The sequence below is a fragment of the Sebastes umbrosus genome, chromosome 18 (genome assembly GCF_015220745.1).
Source record: "Sebastes umbrosus isolate fSebUmb1 chromosome 18, fSebUmb1.pri, whole genome shotgun sequence".
NCBI lineage: Eukaryota > Metazoa > Chordata > Actinopteri > Perciformes > Sebastidae > Sebastes > Sebastes umbrosus.
Genome location: NC_051286.1, coordinates 2062489 through 2087660, shown reverse-complemented (window position 1 = coordinate 2087660; position 25172 = coordinate 2062489). Strand labels below are relative to the sequence as shown.

General features: G+C 41.1%; 1 protein-coding gene across 3 annotated transcripts in view; it reads right to left on the bottom strand.

Annotated features, from left to right (window-relative positions):
• The window catches only part of mei4 (meiosis-specific, MEI4 homolog (S. cerevisiae)), a 79762-nt gene that overhangs the window by 13506 nt on the left and 41084 nt on the right, over positions 1–25172 (bottom strand). For 2 of the 3 annotated variants that reach the window (XM_037749844.1, XM_037749847.1), the window contains exon 5: positions 14851–14949. In XM_037749844.1, coding sequence (XP_037605772.1) covers positions 14851–14949 — 99 coding nt within the window. Of the gene's footprint in view, positions 1–14066; positions 14950–25172 lie in introns of those variants that run through there. The other variant, XM_037749845.1, reaches the window with a different exon arrangement.

Below are 25172 nucleotides of genomic sequence, written 5' to 3'. Positions count from 1 at the left end.
CGGAACTTTAGCGAGTGTCCAACAGACAGTGTGTGTGTTTGTGCTACGTTAGCAGCTCTAGCATTGCCGGAGGCTTTGTGCTCGCTGCCGCCGCCGCCGCCGCACACATCCAGTCTGTCAGCGTTGTTGGTGGCGTTCTAGCTGTGAACGTAGGTGTAGCAGTGTGTGGACAGTTTATTTGTCGGTGAATAAATGATATGAAACTACATCTCCAACTCCTCCGCTCAAGCGAGCCGGAGAGACGGGAGCCGACTTCCTGTATCCATCAACTCCGGCTCTGCCTCTTAAGGTGGGCTATTAAGGTGGACCAGCTTTCCTCCTTAAAGAGACGAGCCGCTCAGCTTTTGAATTAATTATTAACATTTCTTTTAACGTTTTAACCGATAGCGTTCATATCTGTCATTGTTTTGTGTTGTTAATTGATTTACAATAATAAATATATACATACATTCGTATAAAGCAGCATATTTGACCACTCCCATCTTGATAAGAGTATTAAATACTTGACAAATCTCCCTTTAAGGAACATTTAGAAAATGTGCGATTAATCATGATTAACGATGGATAATCATGCGATTAATCGTAATTACTTTACTTCCCGGTAGTTGCCAGAACTGGATTTAAAAGTGTTGTAAAAAAGTTGAGGTTCAAAGTTTATTTCTTGACGAAACAATTGCACCTCAACGGGTATTAAGTAGCTGTTCCGGGGCTTTTGATTAAATCACATTTGCATTTTCCTTTCGGCCATTTTCGCTTAAAAGTTTAAAAGGTGGAAATTCACTAAACGTTTGTTCAGTTTGAGCCGTAAGCCGACGTCCTTATATTGAATACACAGACAATACTTATTAGTAGCATCAGTTCATTGTTGGTTTGGGTCTTTTCATGTCCTCGTTCCTGCTGCCATTTGAAGACAACACATTTCCTCCTGCAGCATTTAAAAAGCAGAAAATCGTTTCCGTAATCCGCAGCGATGTTTAATTGAACTGTTTGTATATTTTTAATTTGACCTGGTTCTGGATGAACTGATAAATAAACAGATGGATGGAGAACGACCAGAGAAGTGTTACACTCTGTATGCTGTATGTTAACATCACATTTGTATTCGCTTGCAGTCATCGTGAATTATTTACGAGACTCCAACACAACTGCTACGTCAACAAATAAGAGACAGTAAAACAGAGTAGATGCTAAACCAGCTGAGTCAGACAGGTCAGAGTCTGCAGGTCGAACACACCTCGTACAGGGACTCATGTTTCTGCAGCATTTCAGAGCCAAACTGTTAAAGCAGAATATGATGGTATGATTACATGACTTCAGGTCTGAAGTATAACACAATAAATATACTGTATGTCAATATGAAATATCACTGAGTCAAACGTTTGACTTTCATCACCCCAAAAATGTCAGAGAACTCACGAGTGAGTGACTCAGTGTCGACGGAGTGATTCACGCCTCGCTGTAGCTGACGTTCACCTCTTTAACGCTCTCCTGATTCTTACTGATGATTTTATTATTACACTGTTATACTGGTAAAGGAGTTAAACGTCTTGATTAAGGACAGACGTGGGCATAGAAGCACAAACTATCAGAGTAGTATGATTTAATATAATAATAAGTACAGTACAAGTAAAAGTAGTCGCCGTAGTAATTACTTGAGTAAGAGTATATATCTTTATTTTGTATTTCTACCACAGACGGGCGTCCTGAGGTAAAGATGAAGAGGCAAACATACAACTGTATTTATAGTATACAGTATGTATCATTTCCTGATATGATAATTAATGCAACGTATCCTCACACAACGGTTCGTACAGAAAGTTATTCCTCACTTTCTACCCCGTTTTCCTGTTTGGTGTTGGAGAGAGCGCTCCTATCGGTTGTTGACGACGTTCGCGTCACTAAAACTTACGGTGATATTAAAGTTGTTTGATTTTATCGGAACGTCAAGACTGATTTAAAACAGCTTGGACTGAGTTTTTATGTCCACCTTACACTGAACGATCGAGATCACCGTAGCGCGCCTCAACTCTAGCAAAACTCTCGTGATGTTATTCCGACATGCGTTAATTTAACAAAAATCATGATGCAATATAATAATATAATAATATAATAATATAATAATATAATTATGAGTACAGCTGCCATGAGGAGGAGACGTTAGCATAACTATAATAATGTAATAATATAATAATATAATATTGTAATAATGTAATAACATAATATTGTAATAATGTAATAATATAATATTGTAATAATGTAATATAATATTGTAATAATGTAATAACATAATAATGTAATAATGTAATAATATAATAATGTAATAATGTAATAACATAATAATGTAATAATGCAATATATAATATTGTAATAATGTAATAATGTAATAATGTAACAATGTAATAATATAATATTGTAATAATGTAATAATATAATAATTTAATAGTATAATATTGTAATAATGTAATAATGTAATAATATAATATTTTAATAATGAAATAATATAATAATATAATAATATAATGAGTATAGATGCCATGATGAGGAGACGCTCGCATAAATATAATAATATAATAATATAATTACTATAATAATATAATAATGAGGTATAAAGTATTAAAAACAAACAAACGTGGTCTGATTAAAATATTATTAGTCTCCCCCCTCCTCATTTATTAAAATATTGAAAAAGAAAAACAGAATAAACAGATTTAACTTCTGTATTTCCAAACTGAACAAATGAGCAGCCTCATGTAGTGATTCCATGACCTCTGACCTCTGACCTCTCCCAGGAGGAAACAGTAGTCCTACTCTCACACATCCTCTAGTGCTGCTCTCCCCGAGCAGCTGTTTCTGTTCTGAAAGTCTAATTTATGTATCTGTGAACATTGTTGTTGCTCCGTCAGCCTCCAGGGTCGCTGCCGACAATGTCAGGGAATACTAATAGCGCGCTGATTAATTATACATTGTTTATTCCTCTTTCCCTCCAGCTATAGTTTGATTGCAAAGGCCGCGTCCTCCTTTAGCTGCATATAAGGAGCCGGCTGAGAGGAGCAGTGAAGCCCGTTCAGGCCAGAGTGGACTTTACTTCTATGACTTAATGCAGTCCAGCTGTTACCTTAGAAAACAGGTAACTCAGAGTTTCCCTGCTCTCATCTTTTCTGCTAAACTCCACCAACTCTCACTGGGATCGGTTAGTTTCTCTACAAACAAAAACATAACAATCATCTCATAATAATTCTACACAGTGTGCTCATTTTTCTAAATTCATATCACGCTGTCAAACTTCAGCTTTGTCCATCAAAAGGTTCCACGACTGAAACGTTGCACCTGTAGAAAACTCATATCCACGGACTCCCTCCGCTGTTTTCTGCTTTTTCCTTTCGGCTCGCTGCGGTTTGTTTTGGTTGACGATATGAAAATAATCTTTTTTTTGCTTGACATTGTGACAAAAAATTGTTCAAAGTAACTTATTACATTTGATTACCTTTTGATTACCTTTCTAACAAATGTTATAAACTGAGCAATAAAGCTGAAAAGTCCTAAAAGCATAAACTTCAACCGAACACAACACTGACTGTCAAACTTTTATTAAAAGTTCTTCAATATAAAATTAATTGAACTGAATTGAGATTGGAAAAGAGCAACAGAATTAATGTTATAAGCTTTTTTTACTGTAAATAATGGGATGTACGCCGTTTGTAATCACCGTCATTTTGATTAGTAACTCTTCTCAATAACTGATTACAAATACATTTATTTTGTAATTGAATTACGTAACGTTACATGCAACTAATTACTCCCCAAAACTTAAAATTAATCACAAAAAAAAAGAGTAACCAAAGGGAAGAAGAGACCAAAACAATAACATAGAAATCCATATCTTTAGAGAGAGTGAAGCTTAACAGCAAACACAAAGAACATTATAAGAAATCAATGAAAGTGTTTTTCTTCATTCAGACCAGAAGGACGTCATGTTTTACAATAAAGAAAAACATCTAGAATGAATTTAATCTGTATCTGTTGTAAAGACATACAAGACAAACTGAAATGTGCATGTGTGTCCTCATGCACATACCTATTAATTACATACAAACAATACAGGACCGCCATGAAATATTCATTTACAGGTCCACTAGCGGTCAAACGCTCCACAAGGTCCCTTTAAGGAATTAACATCCACCTTGTGGGCGGTTAGACGTGCACGCTGAGACGAGCACGCTGAGACGAGCTACTTAATCCTGAACTGAATCACCGCTCAGCGTCTAACAGAGGATTGAGAGAGTGTTTGCAGGCGTGAGGCTCGGAGGAATAACAAGCGTGCTCAGCACATCTTCTCTGAGAGAATAAAGGTTAAACAGGCGGCCGGAGACGAGGCTTTCATCCTCTGCTGACGCACAGTATCGCTGTTACTGCTGACCTTAGTCACTGCAGGAGGAAAGGCCACTTCACATATCTCACCTGGAGAGATGAGATTAAGCTGCCAATACCCCCCCGTCGATATCTACGAGCAGCCTTTATCTGATGTGTCGGGAGCTCTTGACTCATATTAACCTTTTAAACTACCATCATTTCTCTAAACTAGATCAACTTTTCACCCGCAGCAGTTTCCTCAAATTACTTTTTATGCTAAATCTGCAGTTTCCAGCTCAGCTGTGTGTCGCTGCACAACATCCAACACTGACTTCAGGTCAGCACTGGGAAGATCGTCAGCTCCAATTTTAACACTGAAATGTCAAACTGTTGACTATTTGGAAAATCAGTTACTCACCCTGTGGAACTTGAATTCTTGAAGAACACATGCACATGCATTTACGCTAAAACAGGCCGGCACGCTACTCGTCCGGATGAATTACAGTAAACTACATCGAAACATCAGTTTACAAACTCTCATACAACTGGTGCAGAATAATCCAAGTCTCATTTGTGTTTTAAATAGTAAGCTTTTAGCAAAACGCAGCCATTTACTTCAATTCAGCAAGACTTCTCTTAGTTTTTTTTATTCTCCGTTCACCGTTGAGGCCGGAGGGAAAAACAATTCTTCTAAAATGACATACATTTATATTTCTGTTTTAATTTGCTTCTTTATTTATTTATATTTGTATTAATTCCCTTATTTATTTACTCTTCTGTCAATTTTTCCCTTTTATTTATTAAAGTTTTTATTTTTTATGAGGTCTTATAATGATAAACAAGATGAACTAGACGTATGTGCAGTCTCACTGATTCCCAGCATCAATCCTGACACCTCATACGGCTCAGTAGAGTGGTGATTGAAAAAAAAAGCTCAGTGTGTATATTGAGATTGATAGACACCGTCTCGTCCTCCTCTGGGTATTTCCACCGATACGCTGAGAGTTAATGCGTCAACTGAACGTGGCTGAAGTGTAAATATAACGCCGTCTCCCAGTGATGCAAACAAAACCTGTAAAAAGATGAATGAGCAGAAGCCCTCCTCAATTTACAGTATGCTAAACCACATTAGATTACATCATCATAGAGCGACGGGGCTGTTTGTTCTCCAGCTACATGTCAGCAGGTTACTCCTGTAGTGATTTGCTTTTAAGGTCCTCCTTGAGAAGGATTTAGAAGAAGCTTTCCAGCTCAAAACAGTACAGGAATACACATTAAAATAACAACAGCTTGGGGTTTATGGCAAGCTCTTCATTCTGTTTCATTAAGCACTTCCAATAAAGAACAAGTCAAGTCTGAGAAATAATCCTGATAGGAAAGAAACTCACAATATCTCAGATATCTGCTGCATCTTTTCCAACTATTCCTTTATTTCTTCAGTCTTGTGAGTCCCACGACGTTATGGGAGTGCATACATACTCATTACGTGTTCTATCGTTCAACATACTTCTGTGTGAATAAACAGTATCTTATATATATATATGTATACAGTATATAAATATATAAACATCTCTGCATCTCTGCATCTTTTCGGATGCACTGAGCAGTAATTTACGTTGTCACTTCCTTAATTTCAAATATAAATTACGCCTAGCGAAGTGAAATCTTATACTTAAAAGGGACTGTTTGTAACTTTTTAAGCGTATAAATGTACCGTGTCGCGCTCGCATATGCGCGCTCGCGTGTTGCCAGAGTCTCTGCTCCGCTGCCTGCTTGTCTTCACTCACACAGCGCGCGCGTTCTCGCTGTCTCGCTGTCTCGCTCCACCTCTCACGTGCATGCTGCTCACTCCACACTGCAGAAGAGTTAGTTTAGCTCTGAGAATATCTAGTGAATGTACAGTGGACGTTTGTGCAGAAATAACTGCTGCAGCTCCTCCAGACCAACAGAGGTTTCCCATGTCTGGTGAAATGACGGGGCTCCGCAGAGTAACGTTGTCGTCTCGTTACCGACCGGGTGCCGGTGTTTCCCCTGTTCACTCCGGCTGCGGGCGGAGGGAGACGAGTTTCTCGCTGCGGAGCCCCGCAGGCTGAAGCAGGAAAAGCCAACACTAGGATCAGCATTGATTCATGGAGAGACCTTGGTCTGGTCAGCTAACATTACTGCCAAGCAGCTGAAATATAGAGTGATATTGTGGTTTCAGCTGACGTGTGTCTCCTCACTGTGTTGAACGATGCTCGTTCAGGTATATTTAGAGCGAGCAAGCGCGAGCCCGACGCTGACTTTCGTTGATTTCACGGCCACAGGTGTCGCTGTTAAGAAGTATTTCTGAAAGTTACAAATAGTCCCTTTAAAGTTAAATTGAAGCATTCGTGATATTACAGAGCTGTCCGTCAACATCCGTTATGAATGTTGTCGTCACTACAGCATTGCATTGTGGGATATTTATGCCGCTGTAGCTGTAAAAATGGCTGTAAAAAAAGCCTTGTTTTCTTTTTCTTGTTAAATCTTAATGTCAAAACAGAGAAAAAGAGCAACAGAACGGACTAAATGACTCTACATGTGTAAATCCATCATGGTTAGGCCGGTAAATGGATGGTTTTTATCTTTAATTCAGACTCATCTGACAGCCAGCGTCTGTCCTCCGGGGGCTCCCCCGCTGGCTGCCTCTTTTGGTTCGGTCTTTCCGGAGGCTGATTTGTGTCCGTCGGTAACAGGTGCTCTCCATTACTCATTAATGACATTCATTTGTCAAGAAGCTAAAGCAGCAACGGATGCACGCAGTCAATAACGGCAGCCGGTGGGGAAACGGTGCTCTGAGTGCTGCCAAGGGCTGAGCTTCATGTTTGTTAATGAGCTTCACCACCCGGTGACCTCATCACTGATCCGGACGCTTTCAACTGAGACCTGCAAGCAGATTGACTTGACTGTTTCCATCACTGACTTGATTCCACTGTGCACCTGATCTGAATGTAAACCCTGATGAACAGCTTCAGTTACTTCATTCAGATGACATACTGTGACTACTGTATCGACATTAAAACCACCAAAACTCATTTTTTATCTGTTCAAAAGTTACCTTAAAGGGAGATTTGTCAAGTATTTAATCCTCTTATCAACATGGGAGTGGACAAATATGCTGCTTTATGCAAATGTATGTATATATTTATTATAGTAAATCAATTAGCAACACAAAACAATGACAGATATTGTCCAGAAACCCTCACAGGTACTACATTTAGCATAAACAATATGCTCCAATCATAACATGTCAAACTGCAGCCCAACAGGCAACAACAGCTGTCAGTGTGTCAGTGTGCTGACTTGACTATGACTTGCCCCAAACTGCATGTGATTATCATAAAGTGGGCATGTCTGTAAAGGGGAGACTCGTGGGTACCCATAGAACCCATTTACATTCACTGATCTGGAGGTCAGAGGTCAAGGGACCCCTTTGAAAATGACCATGACAGCTTTTCCTCGCCAGAATTTAGCGTAAGTTTGGAGCGTTATTTATCCTCCTCCATGACAAGCTAGTATGACATGGTTGGTACCGATGGATTCATCAGGTTTTCTAGTTTTATATGATACCAGTATCTTAACTCTACACCCTAAAAATTGCATATTTGGTTGCTTGTTTCATCTGCAATTTTGAACACAAGGAAGATATAACTGAATCATGTTATACTCTGATGCCTTTACGTTGTTATTTTGACGCTCGGTGTAAAAGGAACTCTAGATGAGCTTTCAGAAGCACTGAGGGAGATTTGTTTTCTACTTCTCTTTGATGCTAAATGTCTTTCAGCAGCTCATATCTGTCAGTAAATCACCTCCAACCCAGAGTTTTTTTCCAAGCATGTCAGGTAACGCCGGAGTTCAGTTTCAATTCATCTCGGCCAATTTTTGTCTCTTTGCTTTGCGTGCCGATCCGCAGCGGGTATTCCTTAATCAGCCGCGTGAACGGTGAGGAATCTCATTTTCTCGTGTTACCGGCTGGTTTGATCTTAACTTCTGTCAGACTCGTCTTAATTCACACCAGAGTGACATTTTCATTACTTCCCTCTTGACATGCAGCCCTCTGAAATATTCAACAAATAGTGAGCTAAACTGTGGCAGTGATAGAAGCTGTGGTCTCTTCAGATTATGTCTGATGGACGCCTCCGTACGATCACTGTGAGTTGACCCTCTTTATGTCTTCTTTCATTCTATACTGATCACTTTTCACCTAGAAGCTGTGAATTCAGTGACGTGTTGAGGAGGCTGGAGTTCAGTGGTTTTATAAAAGAGAACAAGACCGCTCTTATTGTTGTAGTCTGAGTATCGTGATGTCATATCCGTTCCGTATCCGTCAACCAAAACAAACCTCAGCAAGTCAAAACTAGAAAGTCTAAAACGTCGGAGGGTCGTCGTGGATACGACCTGCACCCTCACATGTTAAATCCAGCGTGGTAAACACTACACATCCAGTAAAGTATGGAAACACTTTGGGTTTCACACATTGACAGGAAAAGCAGAGCTAGACAGAGCAGAGCTAAAGCTGCATGCTAACTCTTTCACGGACAGGAAACGTTATCGTATGGCGGTAACGTGTGGTGGAGCCGGCCGTCGCTCTCGTCTCCGTGGTCAAATGGGCCGATGCTACGACTGTAGAGCACCCAGATACTGACATTTGTGTTCTCTGCATTGAAACGGCCCCGATGGAGCTGACCATGGATGGATAAAGAGAACGGAGCTGACGGGAGAGCTAGAGACCACCTTGGAGAAGTTAGAGGAAGTAGACACGTGGGACTACGTCCGCTTTTCAAAATAAGGTGTTAACAAAGGGAACTGTATATACTAAATACATCTATGGAAATAAGATTGATGGATTATATTCACCAGAAGTATAAAACATTACATGACCCTTATAAATTAAAAAGAAAATACCACTAATCTGAGAGGGAAATGTCTTTAGTCTTTGATTGTTGGGTTGCTGGATAATAAATAGTTCCTGACATTGACTGATATATTTGACTTCAGGACATCTCTGACTACATACATGCTGAAAATCAAACATTTTACTGGATTCATTTAGATATTTTACAAAGTAAAAGTCCCTAGAAGTGTATGATGAGATCAACTTTTTCCCCATGGTCTGGGATCAGAGGTCAACAACCTCAAAAGAGCCATTATAGACAAAAAAAAAAAAAATCTGTCTGGAGCCGCAAAACATGTGATCATTGTGATGAAGGTAACACAGTTTATAGTCTCAGTATATAGTATATAAGTCTAATGCAGTGAGGGCAAAAGAGGAAATGTACTACGGAGTATTAGGGCCACATTGAGGGAATAAAAATAATGAGCTGTTAGTTAGAAGTTGATTTGTGAAACAGCTGTCGGAATAAGGCCGATGATCTAGAACATCAGACACGAAGCATCTGGAAGAGCATCAGAGTTTAATTAGTTCTCATATCAATCAAGGTCAAAGAGCCTCCAGAAGTCCAACGGCTCAAATAATCACTACGTCCTCATGGATGGAAAAGGAAACTCTTCATATCCCCCTTTTTCAACTCTCTTTAAACCTCTTCTGGATTCAGAATACACGAACATGGAGAGGTTTAATCCTCTTGTTAAAGGATTGTGACGCATGTTTCTTTAAATCAATTCTCCCACAAGTGAGAGAGAACTCTCTTTTTCCATCTTTTTGAATGTATAAATGAGAGAATGTATCGTGTCAATGTGGGATTAAGTGCACACTGAATGTATTAAACAAGCCTTTACTGTGTTCTCTCCACTTTAAAACAGACTGCGTTGACCTCAACAACAACAACACAAACAACACCAACAACACCAACAACACCAACAACACCAACAACACAAACAACACCAACAACACCAACAACACCAACAACACCAACAACACAAACAACACCAACAACACCAACAACACAAACAACACCAACAACACCAACAACACCAACAACACCAACAACACCAACAACACAAACAACACCAACAACACCAACAACACCAACAACACCAACAACACCAACAACACCGGGCTGCTTTCAGCATCAAACATTCCTGGACATATGGGAAAATTAATGTTCGTATCAATCAAGGTCGTGCGGATTTACAGAGTCAGAGAGCTCATAAATCATCCATTCCTGATGGGAGAGAGTGGATATGCCTTAGTGAAGCATTATTTACACAACCTGCTCACGCTTTCTGCAGGATCTGCACACTAAGCCACTTTACACTCACTGATTTATGCCCTCCTACCTTATCCTAAGCTTCTCATAAAGACTACAGTATCTCTGGTCTAGTGTGCTGCAGGACAACCACTTTAGTTCTTCTCAAAAATACATGTACACATAGTATACTATATATAGTATAGTGAGTATTAAAGTAAGTTTCGCTTTTAATTGTTGAATACCAAATATCTTTAAATGATAAGGCTGGTGTTATCTTATGTTTTTCTTATTGTCAACTATCCCAATGAAAAGACCAAAACCAACAACATGTTAGTCCATCTCTTAATATTTAAATTTAAATTACAATTTTGACCTCCAACGATTATGAAAACAAGATAATCAACTCATCGATAATCGATCATTTTGTCTTGCGTTCTATTTTATATCCAGAATCCGGGGTGGACTGTCCTCAGTGTGCCGATTAACGCACATTCGTTTCAACACCACTAATTTCTTTAACGCATTATCAATCTTTCAGAGGTTGTAGCGGCTCACTTTTACAGCTGGAGTGAAGATACAGGAATCATATGAAACTAGAAAACCTAAAGAATCCATCGGTACCAACCAGGTCATACTAGCTTGTCGCTAGTTTTGACGAGAAAAAACTCATGTCCATTTTCTAAGGGGTCCCTTGACCTCTGACCTCCAGATGTGTGAATGTAAATGGGTTCTATGGGTACCCACGAGTCTCCCCTTTACAGACATGCCCACTTTATGATAATCACATGCAGTTTGGGGCAAGTCATAGTCATATTGTTTTATGCTAAATGCAGTACCTGTGAGAGTTTCTGGACAATATCTGTCATTGTTTTGTGTTGTTAATTGATTTACAATAATAAATATATAAAACACATTTCCATAAAGCAGCATATTTGTCCACTCCCATGTTAATAAGAGTATTAAATACTTGACAAATCTCCCTTTAAGGTACATTTTGAACAGATAAAAAATGTGCGATTAATATGCGATTAATGACGATTAACTATTTTAGTCGATTGACAGCCCAAAAATCTATACAAACAAGTTATTCATGTCCTTCTAGCCTCTTCATTTTTGCTCTCAAAGTGCACCAGATTGATGCATTTAACTTTAAAATGCAGCCTACAATATATTTCTTGCTAAATGTGTGATGTTTCCAAAGTCAATGGTAAATAATGATCTTAATATTGACCAATAATGGAGCAGCCCTACTGCACAACTCTCTTTACAGTACAAGCCCAGCGTTTCTGTCAGAGCCAGGATGGAACAGATTCATTAGTCCTGCTCCCTCCTTCCTGTGGAACACTTGTTGTCTGTTGATACAGCTCAGGGAGAGATTGGTAGCGCTCGTTTAGATGCAGCGGATCTTCCTGCTAATGCAAACACGGAGGAATTGTTGTCACTTATAAATGAGAGATCCTGATCTTAATAATATTAACTGTGCAGCCCTCAGTGGCTCAGAGGAAAAAGACACTTAGTAGTAGATCCATTCATTGCTGGTTTGAGTCTCTTGATGGGATGTGTTGACATTAACAGACTTAAAGATGCATCAGATCTTCTCTTGTTATTAATATAGTGGTAGGCAGGTTTTTATAAACCTATAGATTCATGATCCAAACGTTAATCTCTGCAGCTCATCCACATATCCCGAGACTCAGTTGGCTCCTCCGCCGGTGACGCAACACGCCATCTTCTGTGGGCTGTCAATCCCGCCGAGGCACATTAACCACCAGCGCACGTACGAGCAGTCCATTTTTATTTTTTAAAGCCCATCCCCGCTGTGCTCTCAACAGGATATGAAAGATGAGGAGATCGCAGACGGAGTCGGGGCACAAACCCAAAGCAGACACAATGGCGGCGATGGCTATCAGCGCAGGCAGCCGCAGCTCCGTGAGCCTCTCTGGTAATTCATGACGTACCAGGGAAACTTATTTAGCCGGCGCTCGTGCTGGGCCCATTATAACAGACAGCAGGGGAGGAGAAGATCACTGCACAGGGAGGCTGGGTGTGTTGAGGAGAGGGTAAGAGAACCGGACCGGGGGAATGATGAAAGGCTCACAAGCTTCAGGAAACAGATGCAGACATTGAGTCCATTAGTAGGGCTGCTGTAGTTTCCACTTCAATAACCAACACTTGTACTGTACAACCAGAGGATAATGTCCACCGGGGATGGGAGGAAATGTTCAACGCACTTCTGAAAAACCTTTTTATGTTTCATTTACTCGTTCATTTCTCTAAAAAACTGTCGTCTGACAGACCAGCAGCTAAAACCCAGAGAGAGAAAAGAGGAGTTTATAACTCATCTGATTTAAATGTAATGGAAAGCTGCAGGCAGAGATGAACGGGCCCTCGCCACCTTGTGTGTTGTCCCAATTAAATGGAGCTATGGAGCCCGCTAAACATGCATGAACCCAACTACTGTACACTCACCGGCCACTTTATTAGGCACACCTGTTCAATTGCTTATTAACACAAATAGCTAATCAGCCAATCACATGGCAGCAATTCAATGCATTACGTCATCTAGACGTGGTGAAGACGACTTGCTGAAGTTCAAACCGAGCATCAGAATGGGGAAGAAAGGGGATTTAAGTGACTTTGAATGTGGCATGGTTGTTGGTGCCAGACGGGCTGGTCTGAGTATTAAACTGCTGATCTACTGGGATTTTCACGCACAACCATCTCTAGGGTTTACAGAGAATGGTCCCAACAAGAGAACATATCCAGTGACGGCAGTTGTGTGGACAGTCAGAGGTCAGTTGGAGATGATAGAAAGGCAACAGTAACTCAAATAACCACTCGTTACAACCAAGGTATGCAGAATACCATCTCTGAACGCACAACACGTCCAACCTTGAAGCAGAAGACCACCCGGTACTAGCAAGGTGTACCTAATAAAGTGGCCGGTGAGTGTATATTATCGCTATCGGGGTCTGGAATTAGTAGCTACCTCCCTCCAAATGTGGGTAAATTGTTGGCAGTGGCGGGTAAAATCATCAGGACATCCGCCACTTTGGCAGGCAGGGAAAACGCTAGGAATGGGAATAGAGAACCGGTTCGAGCGCAGCTCAAACCGCAATGCATCTGCTCTCTTCTGCCGGGAAACGACAGTTGGTGTAGCTGTATTGTCGTCTCGGTGGAAACAGTAGGGCTTATAGACGCTGTCTAAAAGGAAAAAAAGTGTGAGAATTTGCCAAAAATGGGGATAACTACGGGAGAATTGTGACGCGGGGAGGAAACCAGGAGAAGGCAATGAAAAATGGGAGTCTCCCTGGAAAATCGGGAGGGTTGGAAAGTATGAATGGACACTGGAGACATTTAAAATATGATGTGGTTATTGAAAAATGTGATTCAAGTTTTGAAATGGCTCTTATATTAGTATATAGAGTGCTCAACTTTGACTGTATTCTGAGTGTTTTCTTACTTTTAGACTCGTCGACTAGTCTGAGTTTAAACTTCTCTTTCGGGAAAATGAGTCGTCAGGAAGATGCCTCGTAGAAAATCTTTCACGTTGTGTTATTGTGTTGTTTTGTTTGTATTATCACTTTTCTTTTTCATCTATTTGTGTTTACTTTCATATGAAAACAGATTTCAGTTTCAAGGTGAAGGTCACTCTTTACTACATCACATAAAAGAACAACTGGTGTAAAAACACTGTCCTCTAAATGAATCAGGAATCCAAACTGCTGCATCACATCACTCTGTGAAGTTTTAACACTTTTCTCAAACCGTTAACAAGCTGGAAACGATCCCAATTATTTTAGTCGCACTTGTGTAGCCCTGCACTGAACCCCTGCAGGAAATATAACCGACACCGAGCCGCTCATATCAATAGAGAGGAATAATAATGTAAAGAGCTTCAGTTATTACTCACATCAATAACAGAGGCCTTTCTAAGCACTGATCCACAACAGAAAGACATTCATGGAGGATTAGTATTAGTACTCAACAAGACTCATTGGTGATTTCAGTAGTTTCAGTTTCATTACTCAATTAAAAACACTTTAATGTCCAACGAATCACTACAACACTGAAGGGGTAAAACTGGTTTTAAATGATTTTGCTGGCGTTTGTTATTATTCAATTACCAACATTTCACCACATGTTTTGCTTCTGGAAGGCTTCTTGGGGGATCTTATCTGTCCGAGGAGGTGAGGAGACCTCCCAACCTCCACATGCAGATGACAAACAAGGGGAACTCCTCTGACATTAGAAAGACACGCCGGTCCAAGTGACTAAGGAAGCCCGTCTGCTCCGAACCCACCTCCACCTCCACCGTGCACGCTACCTTTGATTTCTGCAGGAGCTCCTCCAGGATCCAAAAGAGGTAGCACGAGTTCTGATGCTGGTCCACGGGAAACCAGTCCAGCCCCGAGCTCTCCTGCTCCTGAAGAAGAAGCGACATCAATGTTAGGACTGCATCACTGATAAGACACAACACTGTTGATAATATGATGTGGATCATTGTTGAGAGTAACTTAAATTGAGATATGTGTAAGGTAAAAGGTGTAAATGCAACCTGTACAGGTGCAAACATTTCTGGTTTTGCAAATTTCCAAAAGTATTTTACAACTATTAAAACAAGTCACTGTTGATATTAAATGACAGCCCTGTCTCCTAAAATTGATGTTCTCATTAGGGCTGTCAATCGCTTAAATTATTTAATTGTGATTAATCACATGATTATCCAAACCTAATTGCCATTAATCGCAAATTAATTGCACATTTTTTATCTGTTCAAAATGTACCTTAAAGTGAGATTTGTCAAATATTTAATATTCTTATCGACATGGGAGTGGACAAATATGCTGCTTTATGCAAATATATGTATATATTTATTATTGGAAATCAATTAACAACACAAAACAATGACAGATATTGATCCAGAAACCCTCACAGGTACTGCATTCAGCATAAAACAATATGCTCCAATCATAACATGGCAAACTGCAGCCCAACAGGCAACAACAGCTGTCAGTGTGTCAGTGTGCTGACTTGACTATGACTTGCCCCAAACTTAAGTTTGACTTTCGCAACGTAGTAGGCCCCTAATGACCCACATCTATGGTGCTTATAGCAACTGATAACGCCTATTTAATGGCCTGATAACAGTCAAATCGGGTGGATAAGTAGCCTGACACACCAGATGGTTTGTTAACGCAAAAAAGGGCAGGCACTTTCAAAAAAATACTTGGCAGGTGATTGGATGAACCATCTGTCAATCAAACTCTTGCCGAAGCCAGTCTGGAGAAGAGCAAAAACATCTTTTTCCATTGAGAAAAGCCTTCGGTGCCGTTCTTTGCTCTTCTTTCAATGAAGAAATACTCTCCAGTTCTGATAACTGATGCTACACTGGAGCATCTACGCTAACCTCTTCAGGAGCCGCCGTTGTTGTTTAAACCAACAGTCGCCTCTCGTCACACGTCTAAACCACGCCTGTAGCTCCTCACAGGACGCCGATTGCTGATATCGCAAGAATCCAGCCGCCGTGCAGCGTAAGCCGATAACAGCCCAACCCAGTAAAGCTGGACTGAATTATGTTGAAATGCTTTGTAGATTATATTTAATGGCATTTGATGACTATACTTTCAACATATAACCAGTTCTCCTGGACAGAAGAGTGCTTAAATTAAACTTAATTTCCGTCTCTCCCTATCTGCTGATTCAGGAGTGCCCTGGACTAACTAAACCCATAAAGGTCTCCTTCTTCAACGTGAATGCTTCCTTCATCTCTGGTGTTGGCTAACAGGATCTGGGCTTGCTGCCCATCACAAACATCTGGCCACATCTCGGAGAAGCACCCTCTGAAACGGCACCTTTGAACTCTCCAACGTTGGATATGTCAGAGCTACCTACCTCCATCCTGGAGCTCAACCAGCACGAATACCTTCTGCTGCTGTCGAGATAGACATTAAACAAGTCTTAACTACACGACCGCCTAGCTGCTTCTCATCGGACTAATCCAAGGGAAGGACGAAGTGGTAAGAAACCAGCAGAAAATGTGAGTAAACCAACACTGGCGTAATACTTCAGGGAAGACGGATTGATAGACGATGCTGCAACACGCTGCGGATTCTTGCACCAGCTATTTAACAACACGTGATTGTTTTCAGAGCAAGTTCAAGGCATACAGAAACTCTCCAAAGCAAATGTTAATTATTCAAATAAGCAGAAGCTGCTGCATTTCTTCCAGGCTTTATCTCACTGCGTGTGTGTGCGCTTGATTTTTGCTGCATGTGGAAGTTTCTGTGTGTGTGTGTGTGTGTGTGTGTGTGTGTGTGTTTGAGAAACGCCACGGAGAAAAACAACCGCCAGATGGCTGTCAGGTATTCCTCCAGGCTAAGCTTTCAGAGAGTTGACAGAATGTGACAAGAACACCTCTTAACCTCTTAAAACACACACCAGCACACAGCACTTAGACCCCGTCGGGATCGGGTCACTCAGCACTTTGCTCCGGAGAGAGCTACAACTCCGGTTTCTTTTTATCTCATAATTCACTTTTTCAATTTTGCCTGCTTGAAAACTCCCATTTCTGCAGCCACACGAGCCGACGATTTAAGACCGAATCCTCCTGACGATTAACGACTAGAAAAGCAGAGGTGAAACCGAGTCATTGTTTAGCAAGTCTCAAGTCCTAAACTTTGAGTTTCGAGTCCTAAACAAGTCGTAATGCGCTCGTCACCAAATGTAATGCCATTTGCTTTTTCTGTCTGTAATTTTTTAACCGCACGTTTTGCATACATCAGACCAGCAACACATCATCCAGTGTAGGCTCTCATGACCACGCCCCCTTTTGGGGGAAAATAGTAATAACTAGAATGGCACTCGGAGAGCGCAGACCTCCGCCAAGGTGCGTGACTTTAAAAACAGATTACAGCTCACAGCTGGCGGTACCGTGAGGTGGTATTATCCTTCCAAAATACCACATTAAGACACCAAGACCTTGAGGAACACCATAGAAAAAGCCATGCTGTGATTTGGGATCAAAAACTTTTGACATTTTGGAGATTTCTGCAGGAATTGGCATTTTTTCGGCGATTGGATGGCGAGCACTTCTGTTGTGTAAACTGTTCAGAAACCCCCTTATTGTTTAATCCATCTAGGAAAGCCATCCATCCTCTGAATGCTCTAGGTCTTTAGTCTGATCCATCCATCCTCTGAATGCTCTAGGTCTCTAGTCTGATCCATCCGTCCTCTGAATGCTCTAGGTCTCTAGTTTGATCCATCCATCCTCTGAATGCTCTAGGTCTCTAGTTTGATCCATCCATCCTCTGAATGCTCTAGGTCTCTAGTCTGATCCATCCATCCTCTGAATGCTCTAGGTCTCTAGTCTGATCCATCCGTTCTCTGAATGCTCTAGGTCTCTAGCTTGATCCATCCATCCTCTGAATGCTCTAGGTCTCTAGTTTGTGGCTGTAAAGTTTCATGAGGCTGTGATTATCCTAGAGGTCACCACAGGTCATTTTATACAGTGAGGTCAAATGTAAAAAAACTGGTGAAACAATGAAATGTCTCCTATGGGGACTAACATCATCACACATGAATACAGTTGGGCTCATTGGATCCACAAGAGTCTCAGCTTTACAGTGAGACCCAATTTATGGAATTCCAAAACTGTTTGCGTACCCACAGAACCCATTTTCATTCACATATCTGGAGGTCAGAGGTCAAGGAACACCTTTGAAAATGGCCATGTCAGTTTTTCCTCGCCAAAATTTAGCCTAACTTTGGAGCATTATTTACCTCCCTCACGACAAACTAACGTTGCATTGGTTGGTACCAATGGATTCCTTAGTTTTTCTAGCTCTGTAAAGTCGGTCTCAGGTGGTTAAAGAACTCCTGGCTCTAATCATCTGTTAGACTTGTGTTTGAATTGTGATTTAAGGAACTGTACTGTATGTATATACAGGATGTAGACATATTTGGTGTGGGTGGGTGGGAGCTTGACACAGGGGACGCCGATATTCACAGTCTGCTGCAGCAACTGTCAACAAGATGGAAAGGACATATTTCATCCGAGTGAAGGAGGGGAGGGAAGACTGCAGCGTGACGTGGTTCTGCAAATCATCGCTTAAAAGAAGATTATCTGAGACTGGATGTTTGGACACAGGGCGTCTCTCTCTCTCTCTCTCTCTCGTCACCCTGTGAATGCTCCACTAGTGCCGTCAGATGATCCGTTTAACAGCAGAAAAACTCACAAAAACATGAAATGAAATGAAGTGTGGGAATTAAAGGATTTACTACATTGAGAACGTCATGATTTATTTTAAACGTGGTTTCAGTCTAACTGACTAAGCGGTGCATATCCTATTTGCAGGCTTTGCAATTAATTAATATGCAGAAAAACAAGTGAAGCTCTGCACATATTGGAAGCTTTTCAGTTGCCAGATCTCATCAGCAACGAGAGCCAGTAGAAATCATGTCTGGTTGCTGCTGATGGCAACAACCTCACTGACCTAAGGGCTGTTATTAATGGCAACATTCATTACCAGTTCATCCATCATTCTTTCAATTAATCAAGTAATTGTTTAGTCTATAAATGTCAGAAACTAATGAAAGAAGTTGACTTCAAATGTGACTCCAAGGCACTCTTCTGGCAAAAAATATAAAAAGCCTTTATTCAATTGGCTATTTCATGATGAAATGCTGAAAACAATGCTGGTACATGTAAGATTGGGTAACAACCAAAAGGAAAAAAATAGGAACAGGGCGTCCGACAAACGCTCAGCTCAAATAAAAACTTTGCGGCTAGTCGGAACACTCCGACAGAAAACAAGAAAATATATAATCAAGCTGATTTTGACGCAGACGCTCGCGTCGCATCAAGTTAGGACACGGTGTAAGACACCATGGGGTCTTATGGTACGTGTCCATAGCCTTCGTCCTTTCCACGCTTCCCATTCAGTGTCTATGTAAGCAGCCGTGCAATGCATTCTAGTAGCGTGGCGGTTGCATAAAGTTGAGGTCTAGGCTGCTTTATGAAAATCAGGTGGCGTTCAGCGCGACTCGCCGCCTCTGGAAAACTCCCGAGGAACTTTTAAACTAACTGTTGTCGATTCAAAATGAAGACAGATTCATCAACTGTATGGATTATTTCTCTCATGAAATGTTTTCAGAAACACATTTCGGTTAACTGTTTTCGTGATATAAGAGAAGAAAGTTTCCAAAACAAGCCGCCATGTTGGTTCCGAGGCAGCAGCCCACGGAGGGAAAGCGTTCGTCCAATCTGGTGTCGAGTGTGTCTAGTGGCAGCCCATCAAGTGTCCATGCTGGGCAGCGAGGCGATTACTCACGATAAAAAAAACACCCCTAGGGACAACATCCATCAGACTGGTGGACAACCAGGACATCCAGAAGTTTAAAAGTTCATCAAAACTTAAGCAGCAAAGTGTCCCTGCTGTTCTTGAAAACATGCAGGAGAAGTTTGCTCCTTCAAGGACAAGCATCATTTAAAACCACAGAGCTGGACAAACACTGTACTTTCGATGCAAAACAAGAGGACATCTTAAAACGTATGAGGGGGGCACGGAGCACTAAAACAGGTCCATAACTGCCAGTAAACATCGTGCTCCAAAACACGATGTGACCACAGGACATAAGGCTGTCCTACACACAGAGTTTATTACAGCCTCACAAAACAAAGAGCTCACTTTAACCTGAGATTGTTTTCTTTTGCAAACTGATTTGGTCCGACTCTCTGACACGACAAACTACTGAACCAATCAGGCATTATATTAGTAAATAATGTTTTGTGTATAATATCTGGTGCAATGATGCAGCAACCTGCACAAACTACCACCATTATTTACTTTTATCTATCCGGTAGCCGATCACAACCCCTCTAAACAACGTTACACCATCAGTTCGACAGCATTCGGGAGGTGCAGCTGGTCGGTTAGCTCGGTAAAAGGGAGATATTCTTACTTTCATCTCCAACCTGTCAACCCCAAAGAATTTATGAAGCCATGAAGCAGGATTCGATGGAGAGAAGAAATCGATAGCTGGAGTGAAAATCTAGAGGGAGCAGTGATGGAGTATCTGTGAAGAATATACACAAACAGCACAACAGCTCGTCCACCGGAGGACGGGGGGGGACGGGCTGACAGAAATGGTTGCCTGAGATAAAATAACACAGTGGACCTGCTGGCCTCCTCACAAGCAACCTGCTTTAGAAATCCTCTCCACATCACAAGAAGTCCAGACAGCAGACCATTGTACGTACTAGTTCAATATACTGTACCTCTCTGACACAGCATCAACTAAACTATCATTTCTTTCAATACTTACAGTAACTTTGAGGAATACAAACACGTTTTTTGCACAATGTTTTCTTGCACAAATATTTAACGTATTTTAAACATAAGACGCTGCACAAGAACTTGGCCTAACTTAAATAATATATGTGGAAGTAGAAGGAAGTTACTGCTTTTATTGTTGTAGTCCGAGTAACGTGACGTCATATCCGTTCCGGATCCGTCAACTAAAACAAACCACAGCGAGCCGAAACAAGAAAGTAGATACGTGTGTTTACGACCTGCAACCTCCCATGTTAAATCAAGCGTGGTAAACACTACACATCTAGTAAAGGATGGAAACACTTTGGGTTTCACACATTGACAGGAAAAGCAGAGGCTGCATGCTAACTTCTAAAAAAGGCCAAAATATATCCGGAAAAAAGTCAGAAAAAAAGCCGAAATATGTAAACCAGAAGAATAGAAGACAAATAGAGCTCAATAAAAAAAGGAGATAAATATTTGTAGATGATAACGTGAGATGAAGTGATGGCGAGCCCATCTGCATGTAAGCAAAGTCCTTTTCTAAGTGAGAGGGTGAAAACAGCAGGACGGACTGATTGAGCTGTCTGTTGGCTCGTTAGCGCTCCTCGGGGATCCGGCGGGCCGAAGGCTGACAGTGACAGGATTTGCTGCAGCCTTTTTAATAATCCTGATAAACTACCATCTCTCTCCACGCCAGTTACAGGACAGCTCCTCACTTCAAAGCTAAAACCGCAAAGTCAAAATGAACTTTATCCTCAACATCGCTTCTCTCCCGACGAGTGACTTTAGCTGAAGGTCGGACCTGAGCGGATCAGGTGAGGCTGAGGCTGAGGGGGGAAGGTTAGTTCGTAACAGACTTTCCAGGTGAGCGTGAAGATGAGTTCTGGCTTTGAAGCTTGGCAGCAGGACGCTGTAGAGAGTCTCTGAATATCAGCAGGAGGTAGACCTTTAACACAGAGACTCGTGCCCTCCAACAAGGTGTTAATTAGTTACCCTGAGAATCAGTCCATCACTACTGGACACAATGATCTGTGTTTGCATGGAGCAGCATGATAACAGCTGCTGTTCTGAGGATCCAGTTGGTATTTTATTAGGGATGTCACAATACCACAAATTTAGTAGTCAATACCAATACCAGTGAAATTCCACGATTCTCGATACCAATTCGATACCACGTTAAAAAACAAAACTAAAACAATAAATCCTTTGTACTTCAACATCCACTCCTTTATTACTGTTGTCATACTGGTTTTTGTTAAACATGTCATAATTCCCTCTCTATTATCTATTTGATGTTGCTGTGAAAACATCTCCTTCAAACAACTGGATTTATTCAAGTTTCTCACCAAAACCCAAATTTATATTTGAATTAGGGCTGTCAAAGTCAACACGATAACACATTAACGCACATTAGTTTTAACGCCACTCATTTCTATAACACATTAACTAACCTTGCGATTTTTAGGTTGTAGCGGGTTCAGTTTTAAAGCTAGAGTGAAGATACTGGTATCATATGAAATTAGAAAACTATGAAACTAGCTTGTGGTGAAGGCGGTTAAAGGCAGGGTTGATGATGTTCTCCAGTCTACACTATGTGTTCTATTGGTTGAAATGGTCTTTACACCCCGACAGCGATCCATTACTGATGAGCTCTGAAAAAGGACCGGAAAAGAGGCGTCATCTGTAGCTGCTGTAATCCTGTAACAGTGACAGAATCTAGTATGAAACCACAAACGGGGTCACATGGGTCATTGTGAAACTCTACCATGGCTCTACATAGATCCTTCATATGTAACATCATTACTCAAACTCTCATCACTGAGGTTTGAAAGCAGAAATGTGAAATGATGCTTGAGTATTGAGAGTCAGTGTCGAAATAATAAGCAGCTGATCATGTCATAGTCTGGGGGCTCCTTGTAGAGATGGTTAAGAGAACCAGCCTATATCCACACCTGAACAGGAGCCCTGGTAATTACCACTGGAGGGATTTAGAAACGTGGATGAGGACCTGGACTGTGTGCGAGGAGACAACTCCTGCATCTGTATGCAGCAAGGGGAGCCTGAAGCACCATGACCCAGATAACATCAGCTGCCTTGAGATTATAAAGCTCTGCACCCTGAATGGGATTTAATCGTCCATTTGATTAGACCTGGAGCTCATTACTGTTCTGACTGGGTCACAGGCCAGCCGGCAGCCTGCGACTGACGGAGGGAGAGTCAGACTGAGAGCTGGGAACTGAACGTTTCTCCACTGGGAGAAACTACAAGCATAAAGAAAGTAAAAAACAGGGCTGAAACTGAGGACTATTTTCATTTGATTATTCTGCTGATTATTGTCTCAATTGGTCTTTAACCCTCAGAGACTTGCGGTACATGGTGTATCTGAATATTTCTGCATACTGGGATCCTAAACAGTCTTGAATTACATAAATTGGGTCTCTCTGTAAGGCTGAGACTCTGGTGGATCCAATGAGCCCAACTGTATTCATGTGTGATGATGTTAGTACCCATAGGAGACATTTCATTGACCTCACCGTATAAAATAACCTGTGGTGACCTCTAGGATAATCACAACCTCATGAAACTTTACAGCTACAAACTAGACACCTAGAGCATTCAGAGGATGGATGGATCAAACTAGAGACCTAGAGCATTCAGAGGATGGATGGATCAAACTAGAGACCTAGAGCATTCAGAGGATGGATGGATCAAACTAGAGACCTAGAGCATTCAGAGGATGGATGGATCAGACTAGAGACCTAGAGCATTCAGAGGATGGATGGCTTTCCTAGCTAGATTGACAATAAGGGGGTTTCTGAGCAGTTTACATAACAGAAGTGCTCGCCATCCAATCGCCTATGGTGTTCCTCAAGGTCTTGGTGTCTTAACGTGGTATTTTGGATGGATTATTGATAATTTTTATCAATTCTCAGGTGGTAAAAAAAAATTGTTAAATTTAGCACCAAATCTGTGTAACAAATGGTATCAACCCCAATCATTGCTGCAACAACTTATAAGACCTAATAGAGCATGGAGATGACCATCATGTACTTCTATCATAATGTTCTAAACAGATTTATGACAAGAAGAACTTGACACACAGTGCTGAGCATCATCTCAAATTAATCTCCAGGTTCCCAGCTTTCAGATGATGTTCACCACTTCTTTGTGACATCTACTGTTGACCTGCTATCTCCCCCTAAAGACCCCCTGAACCCCTAAAAAAGACTAAAACGAGTCTATTGTGGGTCTCAGAGGGTTAAAAGGTCAGAAAATGCTAAAAAAGAATAGTCCAATATGATATCTTCAAATGTCTTGTTTTGTCCGACCAACAGTCAAAAACCCAAAGATATTCATTTTACTATGATGTCAGACCAGGAAAAGCAGCAAATCCTCACATTTATGAACCTTTAACTGCTGAATGTTGCCTATACACCGAGGTAACCGAAGGAAAAAGATAATGAAATAAAATGCAAAAGGCAGAGAAAGAAAAACTCTGACGTGGGAAGAGATTGATAGGGGGGAGAAAAAAAAAAGAGTGGAAGAACAGGCGACGGAGACAAACGGAGTGAGGCGGTGAGAGTGGAGAGAGCGAGGGAGAAGCTGACAAAGAGTACATAATGAAGCTGTGCTCGGCTGGGAGTGTGAAGGGCAGTAATTTACTGATCAAGGACAGAGATTGATTTGTCACCGGAGTGGAAAAGAAAGCCCACAGCGTGAGTGAGAAGCTTCAGCCTACTCTCTACAACAATACTGTCAGTAAGTCGGCACAGTGTTACCGTCTACATGCACACAAAGTTCAGCCGGTGCTGACCCGCTCTGGTCTGCCCGGACTAGTTCTCAGTCCTGCTTCCAAGCCAACAGCACACATGGAGATCCAGTTATTCATTTAAATTTCTGCTGTGATGTAGCCTAGGGCTGCACGATTATGGCCAAAAGCATAATCACAATTATTCTGATCAAAATTGAGAGCACAATTATTCATAGATTTTAGGGACAAAATATTTTTATTGCAATTTCACATTTAAAAAAACAAAGTGCTGCTTTCACTTCCATGTTGTGCTTCATTCCAACCGTCAAAAATGATAAATGTTATCCTTTACGGTACTATCAACTAACTGATACCAGTTAGTGACAGAGAGTTGTTTTACAAAAGAAGAATTAGTAATTAGTAGGGCTGTCAATCGATTAAAATAGTAAATCACGATTAATCGCAAATTAATCTCACATTTGTGTTCAAAATGAACCTTAAAGGGAGATTTGTCAAGTATTAAATCCTCTTATCAACATGGTAGTGGGCAAATATGCTGCTTTATGCAAATATATGTATATA